This window comes from Parasteatoda tepidariorum, chromosome 1 (assembly GCF_043381705.1).
Source record: "Parasteatoda tepidariorum isolate YZ-2023 chromosome 1, CAS_Ptep_4.0, whole genome shotgun sequence".
Lineage (NCBI taxonomy): Eukaryota > Metazoa > Arthropoda > Arachnida > Araneae > Theridiidae > Parasteatoda > Parasteatoda tepidariorum.
In genome coordinates, this window is record NC_092204.1 from 5012588 (window position 1) to 5039797 (window position 27210).

Below are 27210 nucleotides of genomic sequence, written 5' to 3' on the forward strand. Positions count from 1 at the left end.
GAAAAGTTTTAAGGAAATTTAAGTAAAGACGTGTGATGAACATGCCCTTAGTATATCGTTCATATGCAAACTTCAACTCTATATTTTGCATTTTTATGCCCTCAATAGATCTAAGAGTTAAAAAACCAGATTCTAAATTTGTAATTAGGGTTTTTTTTTTGTACTCTTACATCTATTGAAAGCATAAAAATACCAAGTAACAGAGTTCATATATGAACGATATATAAATACGTTGCACTTCTATATATATCGTTGCACGTTTTCCAGCAGATCAGGAATAATTCCTGTGAGACGTCCATCACTGGATAAGCTATGGATCAAGTTATCCATATTTCATTCACGTAAAAACTATGGTGTATGTCTGATGAATGGCTTTTAGACTTCTACGGGACCTTTCCTGGTTCAAATATGGATGTCTTATGGACCTCCATCTGGCGATCACATGGACTTTCGCGGGTGCTTGCCATGACGTCTAGCGGACATCTACTAAAAGTACTAGAGGTTGCGTGATATATTTCTGTGGAACTCCCATAAAATTTCTGATTCTATCCCTTATAAAAATCTGAACGGGGAATATCGTGGCGTAACTACCTCGATGATTTTTACACATGAATTCCCTAGTATATAAGAGATAATTCGATTTAATCTGGGGATACCTTTTAATAGATGAATGTTGGTATTGTCGATTTCTACTGTCCCCACAGATGCTCCACTGATTTGTTTGTGGAGGACGGTGTTATCGACTATGCTAACCTTCGTCTAACGTCACAAGGTACGTCTAGATCGAATCGAGTTCGCATGTCTCATATGCTAGTGAATTGTTGTCTAATAATCGTAGTGGGAGTTACGCTACAATACTCCCCTACCAGAATTTAATCAGGGATAAAATTGTGTGAACATATATCACTAGTTGCCGTATTTGTGAACGACCGAGAGAGCTGTGTTAAGTTCGCCGGATTTTGAGCACTTATGGTGAAAGCTGTATTGAGTTCACCGAGTTGTGAGAGCTGTATTAAGTTCACGGTTGTGTGTATGGTCTCTCCTGTGTTGCTATTAGCAGTCGAGTGTCTGCAGGATCCCATTCTATGTAAATGAGTTCAAGAAAGCAACAGCACGAGCAGGACGATGACACAGTTGCGATTGCGAATTACTTAACAATAACTTATGAAATGCGAATTACAACAATAATAACTTATGAAATATGGCAGATTTAAGCTAAAAAAAATTATGTTATCTATTTATTTGATTAATAATTAATACTGCTTGAAAATAGTGCATGCAGTGAGCAGCTGTTAAGTTTCTAACAGGAAGTTGTGAAGTTCAAGATTTTTGTTTATATTTGCATTGATTGTTGTTGTTAATTTACGTCGCACTAGAGCTGCACAATGGGCTATTGGCGACGGTCTGGGAAACATCCCAGAGGATTATCCAAAGACATGCCATCACAATTTTGATCCTCTGCGGAGGGGATGTCATCCCCGCTTCGGTAGCCCGACGACCTGCGCGCGAAGTCGAGTACTTTACGGTAGCACAGTTTAACGAGGACCAATACCGCACACCCTCGATCCCTACGCAGACTGATCCAAGTCGGTCACCCACCCGCACACTGACCGCAGTCAGTGATGCTTGACTTCGGTAATATGCTGGGAACCGTGTCTTAACGATCAGTCCACTGCGGGACGTATTTATGGAGATGTCAACAAACAAGCTGTTTATTCTCTGTTCGCAACGCTTGAATACGCCATCTGTGGAAGAGACAGGTTCTATGGCTTGACCCTTCTCTTTTCTCAGTTATATAGATGTACTACGATATTTTCCTTTTTCTTAATATTTTTCGTATTTAATTATCAAAAACATTTTTTAAAACTACGGCGACGCTTTCCTTTAGAACTATGTTCAATGCAGTTTTCATTTTCAAGCAAAAGTCTTTTATCTATTTGAAAATCAGGACGAAAATGGTGAAAGCTGGAAAAGTATTACCATAGGTAAAGAGTTCTGCTTTGCGCCACCTTCAGGCCACTTCGATTCCAATGATTAATGAGTGACCTTTCGACAAACATCTTCAGAAACTGTGACCGTCGTAAAGTACCGCTTTAAGCGAGCAGAAGGATTTTAGGTAACAGAACTACTTAATCATCTGTTTAGTTTGTTAATTTTTTAGTATTTAACATTTTATAAGAATTTGCTTAATTTATTCTATTTTGTTTTAGATATGGGGGATATGCATTCATTAAGGAAACTCTACATTATGCGGCATGCTGAAAGAGTTGATTTTTGTTTTGGTTCATGGATACCCACAAGTTTTGACAAACAGGGTATTTACATACGTATCTGTCGATTTTGACAAAACGAATGTGGCATTTGTTTTTCGCTATGTTAAAATAATTGAGTATTTTATTTTAAAAATGCACAGAGAAATTAAAGCATTTTTATTTAAATTTCAAGTACTAGAAGTGTTTTGAATGAATTTCATTGATAACTAAAACGATTTGTGTGCTTTTATTCATTTGTTTTATCTGAACACACGAATGACTCTTACTTTAATTCGTTTTGTTTAATGTTTGATAATTTATCTTATATAAATTTGTTCCAACTATTTTTTTGAGTTTAAATATAACTCCCGTTGTTTAATTTGTCTTTGAAATATTATAAACTTGCTTTGTTACTATATCATTAAATTTCTATGGTAAAAAATGCTAGTCTCCCTGCCTGGTGATGTGAGTCAAGAAAATACTTTGTGGTATGAAATAATGAGCATTTACACTGCATATAGCCTATACCTGGTATAACTTGCTATGGCATAAAGATATGTATAGTTTAGTATATTCTGGTTAAGTTAAAAGTAATTGAAATGGGGAGATTTCCATATCGTAATATGTGGCAGAATAATCGCCAAGTCTTGGTAACTTCTGGGCAGCGACCGCGAGAATTTTTAAAAAAAATACATCACAGAAAGGGATCAACTTGAAAGGTATAACACGCAGCCACCCCCGAGCAAACGTCTACATGTTTTTTTTTAAAAAGCGTTTGAACTAAGTTGAATAATTCAACAAATTTGAATTTAATACAAATTTGTTATCTTTTTAAGTTCATAATTTCAAATATAATTATTAAAGTTTATTGATTATTGAAATAGTTATCTTTAAGGATTTCGTGTATAACTCATAAAATTCTATCTAGAATTTTATATCTCAGGCTGTTACCATTAATTGACTCACAAATAGGGAAATATCAACGTGGATTCCATGCTAGAAGATCAACTAAAGATTAGATTTTTTGTCTTTGTCAGATTTTAGAGAAGTCAATGGAATTTAAGATTGAAACACATAATCTTTTAATGAATTTCAAGACTGCTTTTGATAGTATCAATAGAAATTATATTTTTGAAACAATGACTACTTTTAAAATACCTACAAAATTCATTAAATTGACGAGACTTACGTTGAAAGATACAAAGTGTAAGATTGGGTTTTTAGGGTCTCTGTCAGAAAATCTTGACCCATTCACAGGTGTTCGACAAAGAGATTCTCTGTCCTGTTTTCTTTTTAATATTGCACTTGAGAGAGTTATTCGCGATTCAAACATCAATACCAGTGGTCAAATTTTTCCGATCAGTACAACTACTTGCATATGCTGATGATATTGATATAATTGCTCGTTCCGTTCCTGGCCTGAAAGAGGCATTTCTTGCCCTTGAGGTGGCTGCAAGGCAAGTCAGCTAAGTCATAAATGTAGAGGAAACAAAATATATGTTATTCTCAAGAAACAGAGTCCCAGACCCCTATCTTGAAATAAATTCTTATAGATTTGAAACAGTGAGGAGTTTTACTTACTTAGGATCAATTATTACCATTGACAACAGAATTACTCCTGAAATAATAAACCGACTCTATCTGGCGAATAGGGCTGTCTATGGGCTGAGAAGATTTATTAAATCTAGGTTTCTTTCTAGAAAAACAAAGTTCTTAATCTACAAAACTCTTGTCCGGCCAGTCTTGACATACGAAGCTTGGACAATGACAAAACTGAAGGAAAATTATATCACAATATTTGAGAGAAAGATTTTGCGAAGTTATTTTTGTGTAATTGATAAATTCGTTAAACTAAGTAAAGATTATGAATCCAAATGGGTAGAAAATAGTGTTTAAAAGTGCTTTAAGCAGCTAAATAAATCAAAATTTCTGTTGAGCCATATGGCAGAATTTTTTCTGACTTTCTGCAACAAAACTTTCTAGCACTAATATTTTTCTAAAAGATACTTTCAGTGTTAACAATTACGTGTGTTACTAATTAAAGGTAATAAAAATTATGTGCTTACAAAATCAATATAATTTTTTTACTTGAATAAGTTATTAAGTAATATATTTTTATTTGATTCTAATATGAATGATATTCTCTCATTTTGTTGGGCTTGCACTAATTATTTCCTTTATCGGATTTTACAAATCATTATCAAATTTTAAAAAAGTTAAATATCATGAAATCTGTATCAGTATAACATTACCGAAAAACAGATCTACGACGAAATCACGGAAGGCGGACTCTTCAGAAAGGGGTTACGCAAATGCATGTTTCATTTCAGGAGTCGATTGCTGTACCAAATAATATTGTATAAAAAATATCTTGTTTTATAAACTATGTAGAAATCAAAAGTAATAACTGCCAAAAAATAGATAGAATTATTGCCTTAAAAAGCAAATGACCTAATGCGCAGTTTGAATGTCCCATATCGACTGAAATGTATCTCGATATCTAAAAGCCACGTGAAAATCTGTGTCAATAACTGCTGAAAAAATAAGGAAAATGAATTTACAATATCGGCATAAATTGAGCTTTTCAAAAAGTTATTATCTAAATGTACGATTCAAATTGTATGTGTAAACTTCTGCAGAAAAGCAAACCAAACTTTTTACTGTCCAAGAGCAAAATATTTCTGCAAGATTTCTGTAAAGTTCTACGACAATGTCGCCTAAATTCTGTCACGGGCCTGTTGAGATTATCAGAATTTAATGAATGTTGCGGTATCAAAGATTGTATCCGAGCAACAGGCACAGGGTTCTATTTCAAACTGGGCAACAGACACACTATTTTCAACATGAGGCAATTATAGCAACTTTTCTTGCCTGAAAAGGCTAAAAAAGCAACTATTTTTAGGAAAAGGAGACTATTGGGAGACTTTAGTGTACTCCTAACGATGTTTTTTAGCTTAAATTAGGTTGAAAACCTGCGACCCACAGGAGCTTCTAAACACACTGATTTTTTTTTCTTTAAAAATAAAATTTTTTATAAATTTTGAATTACAAATTTGAGTCATCACTTTTTACTTTGTTCAATTTTCACAGATTCCAGTATAAGTCTAATTTCTCTATCGTCTTTTCAACGGTTATTACTATGAAATTCCGCATGATTTTAAAAAACACAATTTTTAGTACGATATTACGATTGGTGAATTTCGAATTTGAGTAATCACTTTTCACAATATATATATTCTCTAAATCAATTATTAATAAAAGGGAAATTTGTTTTAGAAAAAGTATGTTTTTATAAATGAAAAAGTACTTTTTTGAATGAGTTCTAGTAATTAAAAGTATTTAATTTTCGGCAAATATACTAATTTTTTTATCTAAAAATTTTGATCCAAATCACTAACATTAGATAAAAATTATCATATTGACAACCAACTTGACTAAATGGATCATGGTATATGACAATTAAGTCATTTAATAAAATTTCAGTCAAATTTTTGTTCTTATTTAGGCAACTAATTTCATTGTTTTTGCCAACTATTTCCATGCTTTAGGCTACTAAAAGCAATTATTTTGTTTATTTTTTTCTGTGTCAACCCTGCAGACACTGAGTTACTTAAAAATAGTTTTAACAGCCTCAAACATCATTCTATGCAGACTTTTTTTTTTAAATTGTTCTAAAATATAGAAAAGTGTTAAATAAAGCATGTCTTTCTTTGCACATGATCATCCTGTTAGGACTATGCATCATTAATATGTTTTCTAAATAATGAATAAAATTATTTTTCAGACAATTACATCCGAAGAAATCTAAATATGCCTTTGTCAGTCCCTAAACGTAAAGGAGGTCCCTGGGATTTTTTTAAAGATTGTCCTTTAACTCGGATGGGCCTGCATCAAGCGACTTTGACTGGTATATATACATTTTATCATTCTTAATTTTGTACAACAAAGTAATGTTTTATTTCATGAAATCATATTCATAAGTAATCTGTTATAAATTAATGTTATATTTCATGTTCTATGTTGCTGGACACTCACATTTCAAATAACCCTTTAACGGTTAGGGAAATGAGCAGTTTTCGCTTACTTAATTCGCACAGTATTGCGAGTAAACAGTAGTCAAAAGTGGCAGCTGTTTTCCCCCGCCATTCTTCCGAAAATGTCATTCTTCTCTGGCGATGCCGTAGATAGCTCGCCTCACGCGTTTTAAAAATTTCTTAAAGTATTTGTAGTACTTAAATAACAGTTTTTACGCGCTTTAAAATAATTAATAAATGATAATTATTAAATAGTAAATTATATAAAGTTAATTATAAATATAAGACAAATATTAAATTGAAAGGACTAAATAAATATGACTAATGTAGAACTTTATGGAGCATTTAAATACAGTAATTACCTAAATACTCTGAACAAAGTCTTCATCAGACTCGAAACTTGATAAGCTTTTTGTATCATAATCATCATCATAATTATCAAACTTTCGCTTTTGAGCCAATTTTACTTTACAAGCACCCTAAGAAACGAGCCAAAATATGCATAATAAGAACAAGGTAAAAAAAAATTCCCCTTCATTACGTAAAGAAATTTGTGGAACCCGTACTGCCATCTGTAGACAGTAAAACTAACTACATTTCGCAAGTAGGATTCGTTTGTAACATAATCAATGCAGAATAATAATGGCGGACGAGCTCAGTGCTTATTGGGGAAAAATTTCCCTATGCGAGTAGTGCTCGTTTCTAACCATTTCGGCTAACCATTTTACATAATATATTATGATAAAGTTAAATAGCACAAGCCACTGGTTGCATTAGGTCTGTTAATTGTCAGTAGAAAGAGCATTACAGTGCCCGCCGCTAATAAAATCAGCCGCTTTATAAAATCAAATCGGCAAGAACCGAATCGTTACAATATTAATACATGTTAAAAGCATCCTTTAATAAAGTCAAAGCCGTCGATTTTTCAAATCAAAATTTTGACTACATAATAAATCAAAAGTGCAATATTTCAGCTTTTTTTGTTATTATTTATAAAATTTTAATTTTTTCGAAGTTTAAAGATTTTTTTAGAAGACGCAACAGTTACTCACAAACCTGTGAAACAGGTGTGGTTAGCACTTTTCTGTGATATACGAGGTATATCCACAAAGTAAGTTCCGTTTGGTTACATAAAAGAAACATGCACAGATACAGAAAAAAATATTTATTGTACAAAAATCTACAACTGTGAAACTAATTTTCTACATAGCTTCCAAAATTTTTTAGGCACTTGTCATAGCATGACACAAGTTTTTGTATGCCTTCTTTATAGAAGATTGCCATCTGTGTTTTCAACCTTGTGGTAACATGTTCTTTCAGCTTGTCATCATCGTTGAAGTGTTGACCACCAAGGAAAGATTTTAGGTGTAAGAAGAGATGAAAGTCATTAGGAGTGAGGTCAGGGCTGTATGGAGGATGATCAAACACGTCCCAGTCAAATTCCTGAAGGAGTTCTTTTGTCACGTTCGCAGTGTGAGGTCGCCCATTATCGTGTAAAAAAAACACCTTTTGACAGTAATCCTCGGTGCTTGTTCTATATTGCACGGCGCAATTTCTTAATGGTCTCGCAATAAGCATGTGCATTGATTTTTTGGCCTCGTGGTAAGAAATCAATCAGCAAAATGCCTTTTCTGTCCCCAAAAAACGGTGCACATGAGTTTTCGAGGTCAAGATTTGCTTAGGCTTAATTTTCGTTGGATACGAAGTGTGCCTCCATTCCATTGATTGCCGTTTAGTTTCTGGGGTGTCTTAAGATACCCAAGTTGCATCCCCCGTGACTATCTGAGAAAGAAAATACTCACCATCTTCATTGTAGCGCGTCAAAAACTGAAGTGCACTGCCCATCCATTGTTTTTTGTGTTGTTCAGTAAGAATTTTGGGTACCCAACGTGAGCAAAGTTTTTGAAATTTCAGTTTTTCAGTAACAATTTCATGAATAAGTGATCGTGAGATTTGCGGAAATTCTGTAACGAGAGCACTAATTGTAAACTTACGGTTTTGCCTAAGCTTCTCTTCAACTGCGTGAACCAGTTCATCAGTAACCAAAGACGGGCTTCCACATCGTTCTTCATCGTGGAGTTGATCACATCCTTCATTGAACTGTCTGACCCATCTTCTAACCATTGAATCACTTTAGCAGTTTGTCCGTAAACCTCGCAGATTTGCCGATGAATTTCACATGGCTTAACTTTCTTTTCATTTAGAAAACAAATCTCAGATCTGATTTCACAAGTGGCGGCATTTTCAATTAAGGCTGACATCATAAAGAAGCACTACAAAGAACACATCGGCAGCAACGATCTGAAAATGGTGTACATTGCTTCTGCTTGAGTCAGAGTAACTGGCGCGCATGCTCGGAACTGGGATCGCAGCGCTTCCGCGGATAGAAGTAGAAGCGGAACTTACTTTGGGGATATACCTCATACATAGTGTAAGAGATAAGGAAAAATGTGGGTGGTAAGCAGTGAGTTCATAGAAATCAATTTATCAATGTCAATTCATTGACTTGAATGAAGTTTTGAAAAATGTATGTCACTCTACAGGGGGTCGAATTCTTATCTTACTTTTTATTGAATGAACCATAGAAGGGAGAGAAGCTTCTTTTGTTAGCTATCTTAACAGAGAACATGAATAGATTTCCAAAAATTGTCTGGGAGCATGTTCGATATTATTTAAGCCATTTGAGTAAATTATAGTTAGAGTTACAGCACGTTTCATTTCTAAGTTCATTTGGTGTTAAATTTTATCAGCATGCCAAAAAGGAAGGATTTGAGTCCTAAAAATAAATTCGAAGCATTGCAAAACTATGATAAGCTTCCTAAATGTAGTCAACATGAAGCTTCAATTTGATTAGGGATTTCCCAAATTGCTCTTTTCAACATTCTGAAACGAAGGATTAATATTTCCGAGGAAATAAAAAGGAATGGAAATCTGTGAAGAAAGCGAAGGCGTGAAGGAAAATCGGATGAAATTGAAATGCCTCTGTTAGAATGGTTCAAAAGTGCACGCGAATGAAGACTTATTTGGTGATTCTGATTTTAAAGCTACAGATCGGTGGCTAACCTGATGGAAAGACCGCAATAACATAGTCTATCGTAAATTGCATGGTGAAAAGCCAAGATGCTGATTTTAGCTCTGCCGCCAATTGGGTAAACGATGTGTGACCAACACTCATTAGAGACTATGAACCAGAGCAAATTTTCAACACAGATAAAACAGGATTATTTTTCCGAGCACTTCCTGAACACACACTGCTATTTAAAAATGAATCGACTGGTGGAGGTAAAAAAATTAAGGAAAGACTAACCGTGCTGCTAACATGCAACATGACAGGAACTGTGGAAAAAAAACCTTTAGTGATAGGAAAGAGTTTAAAACCTCGATATTTTAAAGGAGTAAAACACCTGCCCATTAGTTATGCCAACAGCTATAAGGCATGGATGACATCCAGCATCTTCACAAAATTTATTCTTGAATGGGACAAGGAGCTGAAAAATGAAAAGGTTGTCTTACTTTTAGACAATTGTTCTGCGCACCCTGCTGATGAAGACTTGCGTTTGAAAAACATTAAATTAGTGTTTTTGCCACCCAACACTACAGCTATTATCCAACCCCTTTATCAGGGAATCATAAGAAAGATCATTCAAGTTTCATTACAGAAAAATGGTTGTTCAAAAAATCATTAGTGTCATAGACTGTGACAGCTCTTCGGAACTCTTAACTGCAAACAAACTATCGAAATCTCATACTATTTTGGAATCAATGCATTTGATTCGTAACTCATGGGACATTATTTCAACCCAAACAATATCAAATTGCTTTAAAAAGTGTGGATTGAGCACTGACGATGGAGCTGATAACTGTTTTGAAGAAATGCTCAGAAATGAAGAAAATGAAATGGACTAGAATTTTTCATGTTATGTAGCTATTGACGTTAACCTGCAAACATCAGGGGGAAAATCTGATTCTGAAATTGTTACAGACATCAAAAATTGCAAAGTTATTTCCAATCAAGAAATGGAGGAATCAGACTCAGAAGATGAAATAAACTGATCAGTGCCATCTTCAATGGAAGTTAAAAAGCACTTAATGTATTGCGGCGAGCTTTAGAACAAAGAGGAGGAAATATCGAAAACTTCTATAAACTTTCAAACTATGTTGAAAAGTTAAACTGCAACTCAAGCAACCATTGATCGGTTTTTTGCAAAAATTTTCTAAATTTAATCTTATGTAGGGTTTTACTTTATTAAAATATCTAAATTAGTTAAAATAGAGCATTAATGTTGTCACTATTTCAGCTTTTAAAGTGTGTGCATTTAGAATATATCGTAAAAATTAGATTTTTTTCTTTCAAATGTTGAATCGCCTCTTAATAAAATCAGCCGCTTAATGAAATCAAAAGAGCATAAAACGAAAGTGATTTTAATAAATGGCGTGCACTGTACTGTAAAAAGCTTTTCATAATATATATTCCAAATTTTGAAATTAATTTGAGTATTTCAGAACTACAATTATTATTCTTATTTAGTGATTTTCATACATCAAAGCAAATCTTAGACTTAAACCTTAATGACTATTTTTGTGAAAAAGTATAATTTTGCCTGAAATATAATTTTATCTTATTATATATTCAAAATCTGCAATCTCCAGGATTTTGAATACTCAACTTAATGACATATTTTTTTGCCACACAGAAACTATAACTGAGGCTTGGAATTTCACATATATATAGAATAAAGAACTGTGAGAATAAAAAAGTTCCACATTTCATTACTGATGCAATCGTTATTAATCATTAAACTTGCAGTGAAAAATAATTTTTAATGAGGAATTAACTTTTTCATCAGCCTTAAGTATGCTCTTTATAAATTTTTCCATTTTATGCAGTATTTATGATACAAAATTCTGAAAGGAAAAGAAATGCAGGATTTATTCTTCACATTATTATAGCTCTGTCAAATTCTCCAGTTGAAGGTTTGATATTAAGTCAACGTTGATTAATTGGTAAAATAAATTTCATGGGAAATCTAAATCATTTGAATAAATATTGTTATGTGTGATTATGTTAACTAATTACGTTAATTTTAAAACTTAAATTTCAAATCAATTGCTTTGCAGCCATGACTTAATTATATTTTTTCACAGCTGACTTAAGCTTTGGCTGTGAAAAAATACAATTCTTTCAAAAATACACTTAAGTCGTATAATCATTATAAATTTTGAAAACTGAGGTAGGAAAGCTTACTTATTATTAAGTTCAATTGATTCTACACAGTTTTTTGTTTGTACCCTTTCAAATATGAAAAGTTAAAAAAAAAAAAAAAAAAAAAATAANCTTTTATTAGACTCCTAAAAAAAAAAAAAAAAAAAACATTTTTGACATATTTAATATTTTTATTGTCACAGTGAAAGTAGAGGCAAATCAAATTTAATAACAGTGAATTTGAATAGTAATAAACAAAAGCATAAGACACAAGATTTAATAATTACTATTTATAGCATGAGAGGATTTGAACAATTAGTTAATTGTGATAATTATGAACTAATAATGAGAATAGTATCATGTAACCAAGAAAAGTTGTACAATCAATTGTCAATTTACAAAATTTAAGAATAAGAAATTGATTGTGGGAACATAAATTTGCCACAACACCCAATCATTCAATTAGGTTAACTTAAGTTCTGCATCTAGGTCACAAAATTTTATGCTACTATGCTCATAATGTTAAAAAAAAGAAAGAAAGAAATGTAAGTTGTGTGTGACTTACTAAATAAAAAAAATGCTAGCACATTATTAAAAAAGAAATTTTGGTTCCTTTATTAGTTCGACAATACAAGATTTGAAATCTAATAGGATCCTTTTAAATTTTTTTTTATAAATTTGACGGATTTTATAAGGAACATATTTCAAAGTGAAAATAATTTCATGGCCTATTTTTTAATGAATTAAAACACCTTAATAAATTGTGAATCACAGAGATAATTGTGTTCTTGAAAAAAATCCGGATCTTTCGCTAACCGCGATCCGGAAGTCCAAGGTTCTGAAATCATCAATCACGTTTATGTTTAAAAATTCTTGTATATTTTATTTAAAAATATTATAATTGGAATTTATACTTGGCATCTCTTTCATTTGTAAATATTTTTTCTGGTAGAATAACAAATGTAATTAAAGATGAAAGTAAACTTATACATAGTTATTCATTAAAATTATTCTGCCTATAATTTATTTAGAATTTCATGTTTTGAAAATATCAATGATTTTAGATCATTGATATTTATAAAAACATAAATTTTTTGAAATGTGTCGTTAATGATTTTAATCAAGAAATTTTCAGGATTTTTGAGTTGGGCTCACAATCATCCTTGAAATCAGCAACAAATCTTAATGAATACATTTTTACTACTCTCCCACGATTCGAACGTTGGGTACAAACTTTGAGCGATGGAAACAGCATTTCTTTAACAAGATTAATCTAGAGAGTAAGCTGTTTCACAATTTTAACATTGTTCTGAAATTAGAATTTTCTCTTATCGATTTTCTCCATTTGCAGATAAATTTATTTGTCTACCATTATGGACATTTTAAAATAAAAGTATTGTTACTGATGTTCAAGTTTGTTCTTCAGACATGATTGTGCTCCGGAAAAAATCTGGATTTTTCACTAACCGTGGAGGTCCAGAAGTTTCAAGAAGTCATTGATCACTTTTATGTATAGAAATTCATGTATATTTTATTTAAAAATGATAGAGCTAGAATTTTTACTTGACATCTCTTTCATTTGTAAATATTTTTTCTGGTTGAATAATAAATGTGATTGGTGATAAAAGTAAACTTATAAATAATTATTCATTTAAATGATGCTGAATATAATTTCATTAGAGTTTCATGTTTTGAAAATTTCAATGATTTAAATTTATAAAGACATAAATGTTTTGAAATGTGTCATTAATGATTTTATTTAAGAAATTTTCCAGATTTTTGAATTAGGCTCACTATTACCCCTGGTCCTTAAATTATAATTTGTTTTAGAAGATGTAATAAAATAATTGTTTCTTTATTTTCTGCAGGCGAGGCTATGAAACTTAGTGGTGTCAAATTTTCTCATGTATTCTGCTCACCGTCTTTGAGGTGCCTTGAAACCTGCACAAATGTATTAAAAGGTAGAGTTTTAAGTTTCATTTTTTTTTAAAATTTTTCTTATACTTTTTTAATGATAGGGTATTTTATTCATAGCTGTCAAGTCTACTGGATTTTTCCAGTTTCTCCTGGTCTACTGGTTTAATAAAAATTTTCCTGGTTTTTGTACATGTTAGAAAATTCCCTAAAATTAAGTAAATTTCCTAAAAAAATCCCTATTTAAATAGAATTTTTGCAGAGATTATTGCTTCCTTGAATATTAAAATAAGAATTTTATTTTAATAACATGAGAAGTAGTATTAGCATAAGTAGTATTATTATTATATAATTATAGTATAGTATTAGTATTATATACTAATACTATACTATAATTATACTCATGAGTTATATAAAAAGTATAAACAACTAGACATAGTTACGTTATCAAGGCGAATCACATTTGATGGCTGGGATACCTTTATAGATTTGAAGACTAAAACACCGNTTTATTTAAGAAATTTTCCAGATTTTTGAATTAGGCTCACTATTACCCCTGGTCCTTAAATTATAATTTGTTTTAGAAGATGTAATAAAATAATTGTTTCTTTATTTTCTGCAGGCGAGGCTATGAAACTTAGTGGTGTCAAATTTTCTCATGTATTCTGCTCACCGTCTTTGAGGTGCCTTGAAACCTGCACAAATGTATTAAAAGGTAGAGTTTTAAGTTTCATTTTTTTAAAATTTTTCTTATACTTTTTTAATGAAAGGGTATTTTATTCATAGCTGTCAACTCTACTGGATTTTTCCAGTTTCTCCTGGTCTACTGGTTTAATAAAAATTCTCCTAGTTTTTGTACATTTTAGAAAATTCCCTAAAATTAAGTAAATTTCCTAAAAAAATCCCTATTAAAATAGAATTTTTGCAGAGATTATTGCTTCCTTGAATATTAAAATAAGTATTTCATTTTAATAATGTGAGAAGTATTGTAATAAGTATTATTATTATTATATAATTATAGTATAGTATTAGTATTATATACAAATACTATACTATAATTATACTCATGAGTTATATAAAAAGTATAAACAACCAGGCATAGTTATGTTATTAAGGCGAATCGCATTTGATGGCTGGGATACCTTTATAGATTTGAAGACTAAAACACCGCAAAAAAGTAACTTTTTTTAAGCCAGGAGGTTAAAGAAAAAGGGGTCGCATACCGACTAGGTGGCTAGACGCAGTTGAGAGGAAATAATAGGAATAACTAACTCGAAGGCCATGGCACAGAATAGATCAAGATGGCAAAAACTTATTGGGACAGCCTTGGCCTATCATAGGCTGTAGTGCCCAAGAAGAAGAAGAAGATTGGTATTATATAATTATAGTATAGTATTAGTATTATAATAAGTATTAATATTAAAATAAGTATTATAATCTTGGCTTATTTATAAAAATCAGTTTTTGTCCTAAAATGTTCAGTTTTTTTTTCGGAACTCCCTTTTTAAATTAATTAAAAAATATTTGAAATATATTAAATGAATTAAATGCCTATTGCTATTCAAAACTATCAGTAAACATTATACATAGCATTTCAAGTATGTTTAATGCCAATCATAACTGGAAAATATTACAGTTTTTCTATTTGATGACTATAAAAATCCCCATGCGTAAAATATTTAGTACATTATGCAACAGTTATCATGAAATTTATATTATTTCGTAAAATCTACTGGATTTTTCCTATCCATGTTGGCAACTATGTTAATTTCAATTTTTTAGACCTGATTATAGTGTATGTACCACTACAAAAAAATAATTCCTATGCACTAGTATATAAGACATATTAACTCTATTCTATGTTGGGGTAGCTTTTCATAGATGGTGGTTGACATTTTCGATAACAACTCTCCACACATTGGTGACCCGGATGTGGTGTGTACACGCCTACCTTGACAGAAACTCCGCTTCGATTTGAACATGTCTTCTTTGATGGATGGTCCCCATTGAACAATTGACTTGCTACTTGTGATTGGGACATTATCCACTTCCTTGTGCTGTTGGTACTTGGTTTCGATCACACACAACGTATACACTCGACCACTCAAATACGGTGATCTTAATACAGCTCTCCAGGCAAAACAGCAATGAATCAACTAGTGGTATCATTGAATTCTATCACAGATAAAATTTTGGTGGGGGAGTACTGTAGTGTATCTACCACTAAAAAAATGCAATTTCAATTCACTAGTATATAAGACATGTTAACTCGATTCTATATTGGAGTAGATGAAGGTTGACATTGTTGATAACTACTAGCCCCATACCGATCAAATCTAATGTGAAGGGTACCTTTAAGCAAGATAATGCAGCATTATTTAATAATGAAGCCTTTTTTATTTGTTTCAGCCTCTGAACAAACTTCTTTGCCAATTAATGTTGAGCCAGGTTTATTTGAGTGGCTTGGATGGTATGTTGATGGCATGCCAAAATGGATGACCCTTGAAGAAATGAGTGAAAATGGCTTCAAAGTGACGCCAGATTACAAACCCATTATCTCAATGGAGGACATGCATTCTAGGAAGGAATCCAGTGAAGAGTATTACATGAGAAATTACCTCATTTCTAAAACTCTTATTGAAAAATATTCAGGTAAACTTATTTTTGTTTCCTTAAATATAGAGTGCAAAGCGTTTTTAAAAAATGCTGAAAGGTGTTTATTTTTTATATAAGGTTTTTAAAAGCCCTTGAAGGTGCTTTTTTTATTAGGGGTTTGTAAAAAGAGCTTAATTTTCTATCTTTTAAAAAAGAGATTTTTTTCTTTGCTGTATTGATAATCGTTCTAAATTACAAAAAAATTCATTATCTCTGCAATATTTATCAGAAACTAGTTATTTTTTCATAAATATGTAAAGTTTTTGAATTTTATGGAATTTATGTTTATAAATTAAGAATTTTGAATGATAGAAGAAAATCTTTTTCATTACTGCCCAAATCCTAGTTATGATTTTTTTTTTTTTTTGGAAGTGATTAAAAATATTTTTTGAATATTTATATAGTACTTAAAAGATGTTTATTTTTTTTGTTGAGAAATCTAGCTACGCACTCTGAATGTACCGTTATGAAGAAAAAAAATACATGGCATTAAAGATAGAATAAGCAGTAATCTGCCTAAATAAAAACATTTTGAAGTCTTTTGAAACCATATATTGAATAACGTTAGGTATTTTAAATTTTATAATGTGGAAAATTAATGCATATTTCAGAACCCGCTAGGTTTCTTCAGCTTTCAATTCACGCATGTTCCTTCTTAACAAATAAAATAACTTTATTTTGGTTGTTAAGAGATAAATTATAATTTACAATAGAATATGATAATTTTTGATGCGATTCATGTAATAAGTTTGACAAGAAGAAAAAAAAAGGATTCTTTGTTGGAAAGATCTGTGAATTTCAGCCATCATTTCTTAATATGAGTTAAGTTCTTTATTTTATTTTAACCCACCTCAAGCTGAACCTTTCTTTTTAATAACCATCGCCGAACAGCCGGCCCAGTTTTGCTTTTACTACTACTAATATTCAACTCTGTAGCCTTGTAAATTTGAACCAATCCAGAAGACAAGGAAACTCCTGTATGAGTACCCCCAGGGTTATGGTTTGTTCTGGGAGCATGAAGGACTTTGTGACTTGACAGTTTTAACATGCACCGATCATCATTTACTGCACGGGGAGTCTTCGGCCGACAGGGGTCAAACACACTACCTTTTGGACATTGGCCCAATGCCTTACCAACCCCACCCTAAGCTGGATCTTTAACATAGGGAATGATAACTAATTTGAAGAAGAAATTTAAGTGTATTACATCTTTCATTTTAAATTATATTACATTTTGAATCCAGCCTAGTTTTTTAAATGAAAAATGTTCAATGCAGGAAAATAACTTAATAGGGGGAGGGGGAACATTATTCATGGAATTAACAAAACAATTGTTCACTGTTCTCTTGTTTTAAGGTCTGATTCGTAAATAATAACTCTTTTTGTTAGCTTACAGTTCTAATTAAAGTTAAAAATTTACCCTGAGAGTTTATTGTTGATTTTTATATTTTTAGTTTATATTTTTATGTTAGCATAAAATAAACACTTGCATAAGGATTTTTTCTCAGTAGGTTTATTTTCCTGCTCCACTGAAATGAACAAAAATTTGTGACATTTATAAATTTTTTCACAGGTCACGATGACAATCCGTTGTCTTTAATCTGTGTAATCGGTAAAATGCTAATTTCTTTAAAAAATTTAAAAAGAATTTCGTTTCTGATTAAGTAATTGGTCTTTTCTTTTTTTAAGTGAAAGACTATTATTTTACATTTAGAATTAAATCAGTTGAAAAAAATTGATTTAACATGGGATTAAGGCAAATCTTCAATATAACATGTAAGTTTATAATGTTAATGCTCATTTTTCCTAATCATGTTAATACCAATTCTATCTAAATATGTTATAAAAATTGTTTAAAAAAAAACTTGAAAATGATGTATTAATATACTCTTAACTGACTAATGCTGTACTTAATTCTGTCACTAAGCAATACAATTTTTCATTTATAAGTTACTGCTAAATCAACTAAAATTCTTAGAAAAAATTAGGCATACATGTTTTGCATCGTATAATAAACATGTTGCAATTATGCAAGTATTTATGCGATACTGACATTACTAATTGTTGAAACTTTCTATTGTCTGTAAAGAAATCAAATGTTAAGTCTCGATTACTAAGTTTTCACTATGTCAGAAATGATAAATATTCTCTGTGATGAAAAAGATTACTTGGAAAAATCACCTCAAATTTCCTTTGAACCTTTTTATTTTTTAAATGCAACAGAAAAGCCTTTCTTTTCCCTTGCTTTTTTTTATTGCAACTACAATTAAAGTCTCAAGTAATGTAATTTAGACCGTTAAACTAAGTCTTAAATTTTTGTAAGGCAATTTGCAGTAGTTAGTTACAATTTAAAATGTGAAATTGCAATATTAAATATGCTGGTTGAGTGACCACTATATGCTTAGTCAATTGGAATTTGAAAATATTCTTATAAAAAGGGTTATGTTCTTTATTTTTTGTTTAAAAGCACAAAAAATGATCTCAAACTGCAGGGAAAATTAATTTAAAACATAATTTTATGAAGCTTCATAAAAAAAATTTTAATTGGGGGGGGGGGACTATTTCCAAGTGTTGTAAAAATTCCAGAAAGAGTGTATTTATAATTCAAAAGTATAAAACTCTTTTCTAAGCTCTTTTAAAGTGTAATGTTGCTGCTCCCTGTGGCAAAATTGCAGCGACATTACCGCAAAACATTACAGAGTTCTTGCAGGAATATTTTTCTTTTGAAAAGTAAAAAAAGTAAAATACTTTTCTTTTCCACTGAAACTTACGCGTAATATTTGAATCATGCATTTAGATCAGTGTTTCCCAAAGTGTGGTACGCATACCCCCACTGGTATGGGATCAGTTTTGTGGGGGTCCGCGTTCTTATGCAAAAAGCTTTAAACGAATTAAAATTTTTAAAAACATTTCCAAAACAAATCTAGTCATGAAAATTTACAATTACGTATTTTTCTATTGGCTATATTTTGCAGAATTAACAGTTTATAATTAGTGGTATCAACAGCCAGTTGTGATTTTGAATTTTTGTGCAATTTTTTTAGAGTAAAAAATACATTCATTTTTTTTTATTAGTGGTACACAGCGCTACGAAAAATTTAGAAAGGGTACACAAAAGTCATAAGTTTAGGAAACACTGATTTAGATAATCACTTTTTGACATGCTCAATTTGCGACGATATTTTCTGCTGTTATTGATATTGATTTTCACATGGATTTATAATATCCAGATATATTTCCAATAACATGGAAAATTCGAATCCTGCATTTGAGTATTTACTTTTTAAGGCAATAATGCTATTGAATTTTTGGCAGTTATTGTTATTGATTTCTCCTTAGTTTTTAGATCCGATATTCTTTATGCAATATTATTTCCTACAACAATGCATTCTCGAAACGAAGCACGCACTTGAGGAGCCCGTTTCGCGCGATTTCGGCATTTACTACTATGGATTTCGTGATTTTTAATTATATTTTTTATTGTGATATATATTTACAAAGTGCAAAGAAGGAAATGATTTGTGTGTCCCCCTCACAAAATGTGAGAATATCACCCATAATATTAGAATAAAAAATTATTCCATGTTTTATTAAAGAAAAAATTATATAGTTATTTTTTTTGGTTACATACCGCTTTTGCTATTTTAAATTTGTAACATGTGTGTTTGTTATTATGAATGGTATCTTGCAGAAGGATATTAGTGACATAGAGTTTTAATCAAATCAAAGAACGAAACTAATTTACAAATTCGGAAAAAGACAAAATAAGTAAGTAACATTTAAAATAATGAGTCAAAATGTGGAAAAGCGCTAAAAGCAGCTAAATCCAAATTTGTTTTTATTTTAATTTATAAATTTAGAGAGATAATTCTTGCAGAAAACAAAAATGAAAAGAAATTTTGAGAAAGATATGTGCTAACACACATATCTTAAAATTTTTATACTTTTTGTTTTCTGCTAGAATTGTTTTTCTTACTTTATAAATGACATAGAGCTATGTCGCAAATAGCTTTTAAAAAAATGGCTCTGTCACAGGGTCGCTGCTTCAGAAACAAATATTTATGACAGCTTTAAAACGTCCCAATCATTTAATTAATCATTATAAAATTATTTTAATCATTATAAAATTTGATTTATAAATTGCCTTTTTTATGAATTATTTTAGGAGATATTCTGCTTGTTGCTCATGCAGCATCTTTAGACACGTGCAGCAGGCAGTTGACCGGCAAACCACCTAGAAACGAGAAGGATCTTTTGACTTTAGTACCCAAATTTTCCTACGCCAGCGTAGCACTTGTTGAACAAGATAGCACCAAAAAATGGCACATCGCAAAGCCACCATTTCCCCCTCTAATGCATTTAAACAATATAAGTTTCAATTGGGAAATACTGCTTGATTGATCGATTCGTAATGGTAGTTTTTTTTGTTTTTATCAGTCTGGCTTAGTTATCTGAAAACAATGTTAGGTTAAGGTTGTTTTTTGAAGTCTCTTTTGTTACATGGAATAATGCTTTTTAGAAAATATGCTATTTTTATAACTGTGCTTTCATAGCATTAGGTTAAGTTACTCCACCTTCAGTTCATGCCTTCTATGCCAATTATGATAATTGCTTAAATACCAATATGATGTGGCTTAACTACCACTATAAATATTAAATGCCAAATCACTAGTATGTAAGACATGTTAACTTGATTTCATCTTGACATACCTTTTGATAGATGAAGGTTGATGTGGTCGGTAAATAGTGCCCCTCGATGGGGACCTGCCGACGTGATGTTAACTTACCAACATTGATGAATGGTCCACATTAAACACATTAAAAAAAAAATCTGGTGAAGTAAATAAAGTCAACCGGTAATATACAATATTGAGAAGAAGAAAATTTATGAGCAAAATGTTCTAAACAAAATTGAAGGGAAAAAAAATGAGCGAAAATATAATGAGCAAAATGATATAAAAATAAATAAGCAAAATACAAAACAGCATAAAAATCAACTAGTAGTATTCGCTCATCGAATTCTATTAAAGATAAAATTCTGAAAGGGGAGTAATGTGGCATAACTACCACTACAAATATTAAATACCATATCACTAGTATATAAGACATGTTAATGTGAATCCATCTTGAGGTACCTTTTGATAAATGAAGGTTGATGTGGTCAATTAAAAAAGCCTCAGTTTTCTTCTTTTTAATAAAATTTTTTGATATTATTTGTTTCTATGGTTGACTCTATGAAATCTGCCATTATTTTAGAATGTAAAGAAGTTACTGGCAATTGGAATTACGAAAAATTTAAAACATTACTCCCCATGCATTTAGACATTTTCTTTTAAAATCATTCGAGAGTATCAAATTTTTTAAACTAATTTTTCTCAACAATACAGAACAAGAGATTTTTATTCCTTTCTTTCCATTAAATATTCATTTTTTTTAATTATTTCTCTGGAAATTATTAGTAATCATAAGGAATGTTTGTGGAGAATTATCATATAAGTGTTAGAATATTTAAATATGGTTAAATTTTTTCTTATTTTATTGATATGAAAATTTTATTTCTTAATTTTCTTCTGCAGTTTTTATTATTTTTTTCAATATATATATTATGTTTGGGAAAGAGAAATTAATAATTTTTACGTGAACTTAGTCTCTTTTTTTTTTACATGTTTTGTATTACCAATTTTTGACAAATATATACTGTTTTGTTTATGATTTTACCCACATTTGAGGCATTGGACCTATCTGTGCCATTTACATCTTTAATATCAAAAACACCGTAAACGAAATTGACGAAGCCAAAATTGCACGTAATTGGCTGTTACAGTATCAGGGCTGTAAATACCATATGCGATTTCCGCCGCCTGGCTTGAATTTGTCCTCTATCCACGAAAACGTTTATCCGTGTAAAACTTTATCGTTGTAAAATGTATCAAATTTTTCCTTTCTTGACTTCCATTTTTAACACGCTATAACCTACACCTGAATGAACAAAACAAAAACAGCAAAAATATATTTTTAGTGCCATGTGTCACCTTTCTAATAAGCATAAATCTGAAATTGTTTGATTGATACTTTATGAGATATTTATCACTTACAGCCAGCTGCCGAAATATAGTGGATTTCTTTTTCCCCAACTTCATATATATATTTACATATATACACACATACATTTATATCTATGTGTATCGGCATTAATATTTTTATGACCATTTTATTGCACCTGTCCTGCTTCTTTCCTTCTATGTCATAACAATTTATTTTTGACCATTATAGTTAAATTTAAATCATAGTTGCCCTAGTTTTAAATGAAAATCATTGATCATTGATTTGATCATTATGAACTGATCATTAATAACTTGATCATTAAAAAATTGGTATTAATAAAAATAATGATAAAAAACTTAAATAATTTAGTAAAGAAATCGTTTTAAATCCTAAACAGTTCTGTCATTAGTTTTAGTCATTAATTGGGTTAACAATCTTTGAGACATTTTTTTTAATATCAATTTAGTAGGAAAAAAATTTCATTTTAAAGTTGTAATTAAATCAATGATAAAAATTCCACAAATGATTCCACGCTGAAATGGTTTCAGAGAATCTAATGTTTTTGAAAAATAACTCTTTTTGTTGTCCACATAATGTTTAAATTCGTAGAAATATACAAAAACAATTTCATCTCAATTAAAAATCTTGTCAAATTGGCATTTTTTTTTTTAAAATGAAAGAAACTTTAACTTTTTCTTTCAAATTTTCTAAAGCAAAATGTTCAATTGTTAGATTAAAATCAAAGTATAAAGAACTTTAATTTTCTTTGGCAAAGGAGCTTTGAAAAACACTCTTAATGAATCGTTGCTCTGTTTTTGTGATATGTTGAAAGTTAATTTTATAAGTTCAAAATGTACTTAATGAAACAATTATTTGGTTTCTATTATTATTTATTCTAATCATGTTAAAAGTTTAAGTGCTGTGTATTATTTAGGTATCTGTTAAAAATGTTTTCTATTTAGAGCATTCAGTAACACAAAAAGTACTTTATTTACACTTTTATTATTTTTAATTTACAAGAGACATTTGCATTTTTACAATTATATTTTTATTATTTTAAATTTGCATTTTTAATTTATTATTTTACATATCAGCTGCAGTTATACACTGCATGCTGTATTTTTGCAATTATAGTAAAATTGTGTGTAAATGAAGGGAAAATACCAAATTAAACAAGATGATTGTTTCAAAAATAAGAAATACTAAGACTTTTTTTTATTGTTAATTATTTTCCTTAAAATCACATTGCTATGTTGAATATTCAAAATTTTTTTTTATTTCTTTTCAAATTCTTTGGACTGACTCTTCAATTCAAAACTAAGTATTATATGTCTAATTAAATGCAACTATTTCACTAACTTAACTAGTACAAATAAATTCAGTTTTAATATACTGCAACATGGTTAAGTTTTGCAAATTTTCAATAAATCAAAATTATTTAAAAGATTAAAAACAGATTCAAAATCAGTGTTAATCTGTATGGCATTACAAACATAGTAGATCCAGCTATATAATCTAGAGCAAAAGCTCCACAATAGAAAATTCTTGCTGTTCATGAACTTGATTGAAAGTGCTTTGTTCAAAAAGGATAATGTTTAGTTACTTTTCTAAAAAAGGTTGCAATGCTACATCTGTAAAAAAAAGAAGGCTCTCTTTTTAGCTATATAAAAAATATTTCATTAATGAATACTGTACTTGTGAGCCAATTGCTATAGCATTTGTTTCTAATTTATTAATGTTACATTTCAGAGCTTACGCTATCTATTAATTACTCATTTGCCTAAAATGTTTCAAATTTGTTAAGGACATTCATTGAAAAAGCAGTATTTTATCACCTTTTAAATGTGTAATCAAATTTCTCTCATTTTATTTTCTGTTGGTTTTCAAACTTCACTTTCAGATCTGACCTCTCTGTCTTTCAATTCCTGTTTTTAATTCAGTATTTTAGTTGTTTCTGTTTTATTCTTATACAACTGTTATTTTAATTTTATCTAACATCTTTAGCCTGCTCTATTGACTACATTTTAGCAGGTTCTATTGACTATTTTTTCTGATGTATGTTTTGTTATGGTGTGAGGTTTTAGCTAAAACTGCATTAACCACCTGTTATTGTTTGTCTAAAGTAAGAACTCCCCTAGCCATTCGTCTGGACCAGTGACAGTGACTATGGTAACGAGGTAATACTTTTGCAAGTAGGGGAGTCGGGTCATTGCTCAAGGCAGTTTTTGGCCTTAAGTCGCCAAGAGAAAGGTAATCTTTTTCTTCGGTCTATTGTGTTAGCCATTGAGTGAAGAGTAGCTACCATCCCTGAAATGTGCTATTCTTGTTTCCATAGCAGCAGATGGCCTCAGACTTTGTGGCAGGGGGAGTTTTTACGTAGACAAACTATAGTGTGCTCTTTTCGCTATTTTATCTTCTGTTTACTTTTATATTTGTTAAGATTTTAAGTTATTTGTTTCATGTCTTCTTAGTTTGCTATATTAACCAGAATTTATATGTTCCCAAGTTTACCTTAGTTTTTCTTTCTCGTAGAACTGCATCATTATATGTGTATTATTCAATACTTAGTGAGTTTGACCATGTGTTGTGCATTGTTTAGAACTATCTGAATGATTTTTAAAGTGATTTAAATTTAAGTATTATTGACAATTTTTACCTGTATTTTTAAAAAATATGTTAGAAAAGTTGAATTGTTTACAGAAAAGCTTAATCACAAATCATTTATGCTTTATTTTTGATGTAAGATTTCTAGTTAGTGTTATGTTACTGTATCTGTTATTTATTTTTGCAGAGCTGTAAATTAACACTAAACATACCAACACTAATCTATACCTATTTCTTCTGTAGCCGGTCAAATGATTGGATTGTATACTTCTTGATTGAATACATGAAATAAACTGAAAAAAAAACTTTATTATAATTAAACGAAATTGTATATTGCCAATTTTTATGTATTAAAAATACCAAGAATAAGCCATGCATTTTTTATATATACAGGGTATTTCCATTCTACATTTTCTGCAAACTTATTATTATATCTATAATTATAAGAATTATAATTTTTATAATTAATATTGTTTCTTCTAAGAACTTGTGCTGTCTTGATTGTTTCAACAAGTTTTCTTGGTAAAAACTGACCTTAGTTAGTTAGAAATGAAGTAAAGCTATCAAAATAAAATATAATCTACATACCAAAACTTTTAGTTCTTGTCACTTTTTCTGACACAAAAATACCAATCTAAAGTTTTAGGTACTTTCTTGATATTTGAATTCACAGTTATTCTGATTGAACTAACTACACAACAGTCTTTGCAGAAATGTGCAACTGATTGAAAGCAACACACATTACATAGTAGTTTCTGATCTGATAACCTTATAAAGGAATAAATTGTTCTCTCGAACAAATGACCGGTCCTGGTAGAAATCGGTATTCAACAAGTATTGTTCTAAACAAACAAAATACAAAAAAATATTAATAATGGAATATTAACTGTATATAATTGTTAGGAAAAGTGATGAAGTCAAATGAGCAAAAGCGATGAGATGATATGCGGATTTTCAATGCAAAAGTTCTTAAACGGCCATTTGACCAGTTATGGTATGTTTAGTGTTAGGGATGTTATGAAGAATCAGAAAATTATTTGATTATGATTCAATCTGCACGCTTTCACTTTTATAAAGTGCTGCTTTTCTCAACTCGTTTTTCATTTTAAAGTTTTGTATGTTCTGTTATGACGAATCACAATTAAATTTTTTTCTTCCTGTTAAATACTGTAATAACTCTTAAGTACTTGAATGTGGTGTTATCCTTGAACTTTTTCATCTTCCTTTTAAATTTTTCTCAATCAATTATTATCTATTTTTCAAAAGGTAATTAATAACTTCCAATTATTTATTACACTGTCTATTTTAATTCTAGTGATCTATTGAATGCTTTTTCAAACAGTTTTTTTTTTTAAATAAAGAAAAATGAAGTGCACTGCAAAGTATGAAAGTATAAGGATTGAGAGTATCTATTCACATTATTGGAAATTCTGCTTAATTTATTTTATAACTATTTTAATACTAAAAACAGCAATAAAGTTGATTATGAATTCGTCATTAATTATTGTGGAACAGTCAATGATTTTCAATCATGATACAGTTTGTTTTAATTCTATCTAGTTTAAAGGATAAAATTATTATGTTTTTTTTTAAAGAGTTACGAGGTTTAAAGTATCTACTCAATACCACAATTTTTGGTTTTTATTCAATTCCTATTATTAGTTCCCACTCTCCCTGTATCTTGTTCAAATTTTCAATCGTTAATAAAATATTTTTTCTTCATCTATTCTAGTTAAAATTCATTTTTTAAAATTTGTATTGGATGTTAATACAGTTTTTCAAATTTTAATTCCTTGATTAAATTAAATTTAATTAATTTAATTTTATATGGGAGAAAAAAATGGTAATTATTTAATAAAAAGTAACTAAAATAAAAAAATGTCTTTGTTGACCTAAGTAGGAATTGACTTTTAAATTTTTTCATATTACTTGTTAGACTCTATGAAACAATTAAAACCTATTTTGAGCTATGAAAATATTTGGATTCTGAAAATAAAATTTATTTTAATAATACTTTCTTGTGGAATTTATATTTTATGTTACGATTTCATTTATGTCTTTTTATCATTTGGTATGAAGATGTTTTAGTTATCTATTCACTTTTTTCATTTTTGTGCAGAGGATTTTTTAAAGAAATGAGGCATAATCTGAGACACCTTATTATTGAAAGGTTTTTTTTTTCTTCCTGGAATTGATTTCATTTACTCAAGTATTTAACAAAAGAAGTTCAACAAATCTATGTTGATGAATAAAAAAGTAGAATTTTTTCTGCTTTAATTAATTTATCAGGAGCCATTTTTTCCCTTAGTTATTTCTTAGAAGTTTAAACTGCGTATTTTATTTTGTATTCAGCACCTCCCAAAGCAGAAATGTGATATTTAAATATACTCATTTGTTGAATATCTTTCTTTTTATTAAAATCGGATAATTGGTTCTCTACTGTAATATTAAATGTTGTCGTTCTTTTTTAATATTACACAAAATTTTAAAGCTCATTAGTCAT

General features: G+C 30.1%; 1 protein-coding gene across 1 annotated transcript; it reads left to right on the forward strand.

Moving 5' to 3' along the window:
• Positions 1-2128: 2128 nt before the first annotated feature.
• Positions 2129-26720, forward strand: LOC107442930 (Ecdysteroid phosphate phosphatase). The gene is made up of 5 exons (XM_043050614.2): positions 2129-2315; positions 6037-6159; positions 13358-13450; positions 15813-16055; positions 20224-26720. Exons 1-5 carry the CDS (start codon positions 2213-2215, stop codon positions 20457-20459), a joined length of 798 nt encoding a protein of 265 aa, XP_042906548.1. The 5' UTR covers positions 2129-2212; the 3' UTR covers positions 20460-26720.
• Positions 26721-27210: the final 490 nt, after the last annotated feature.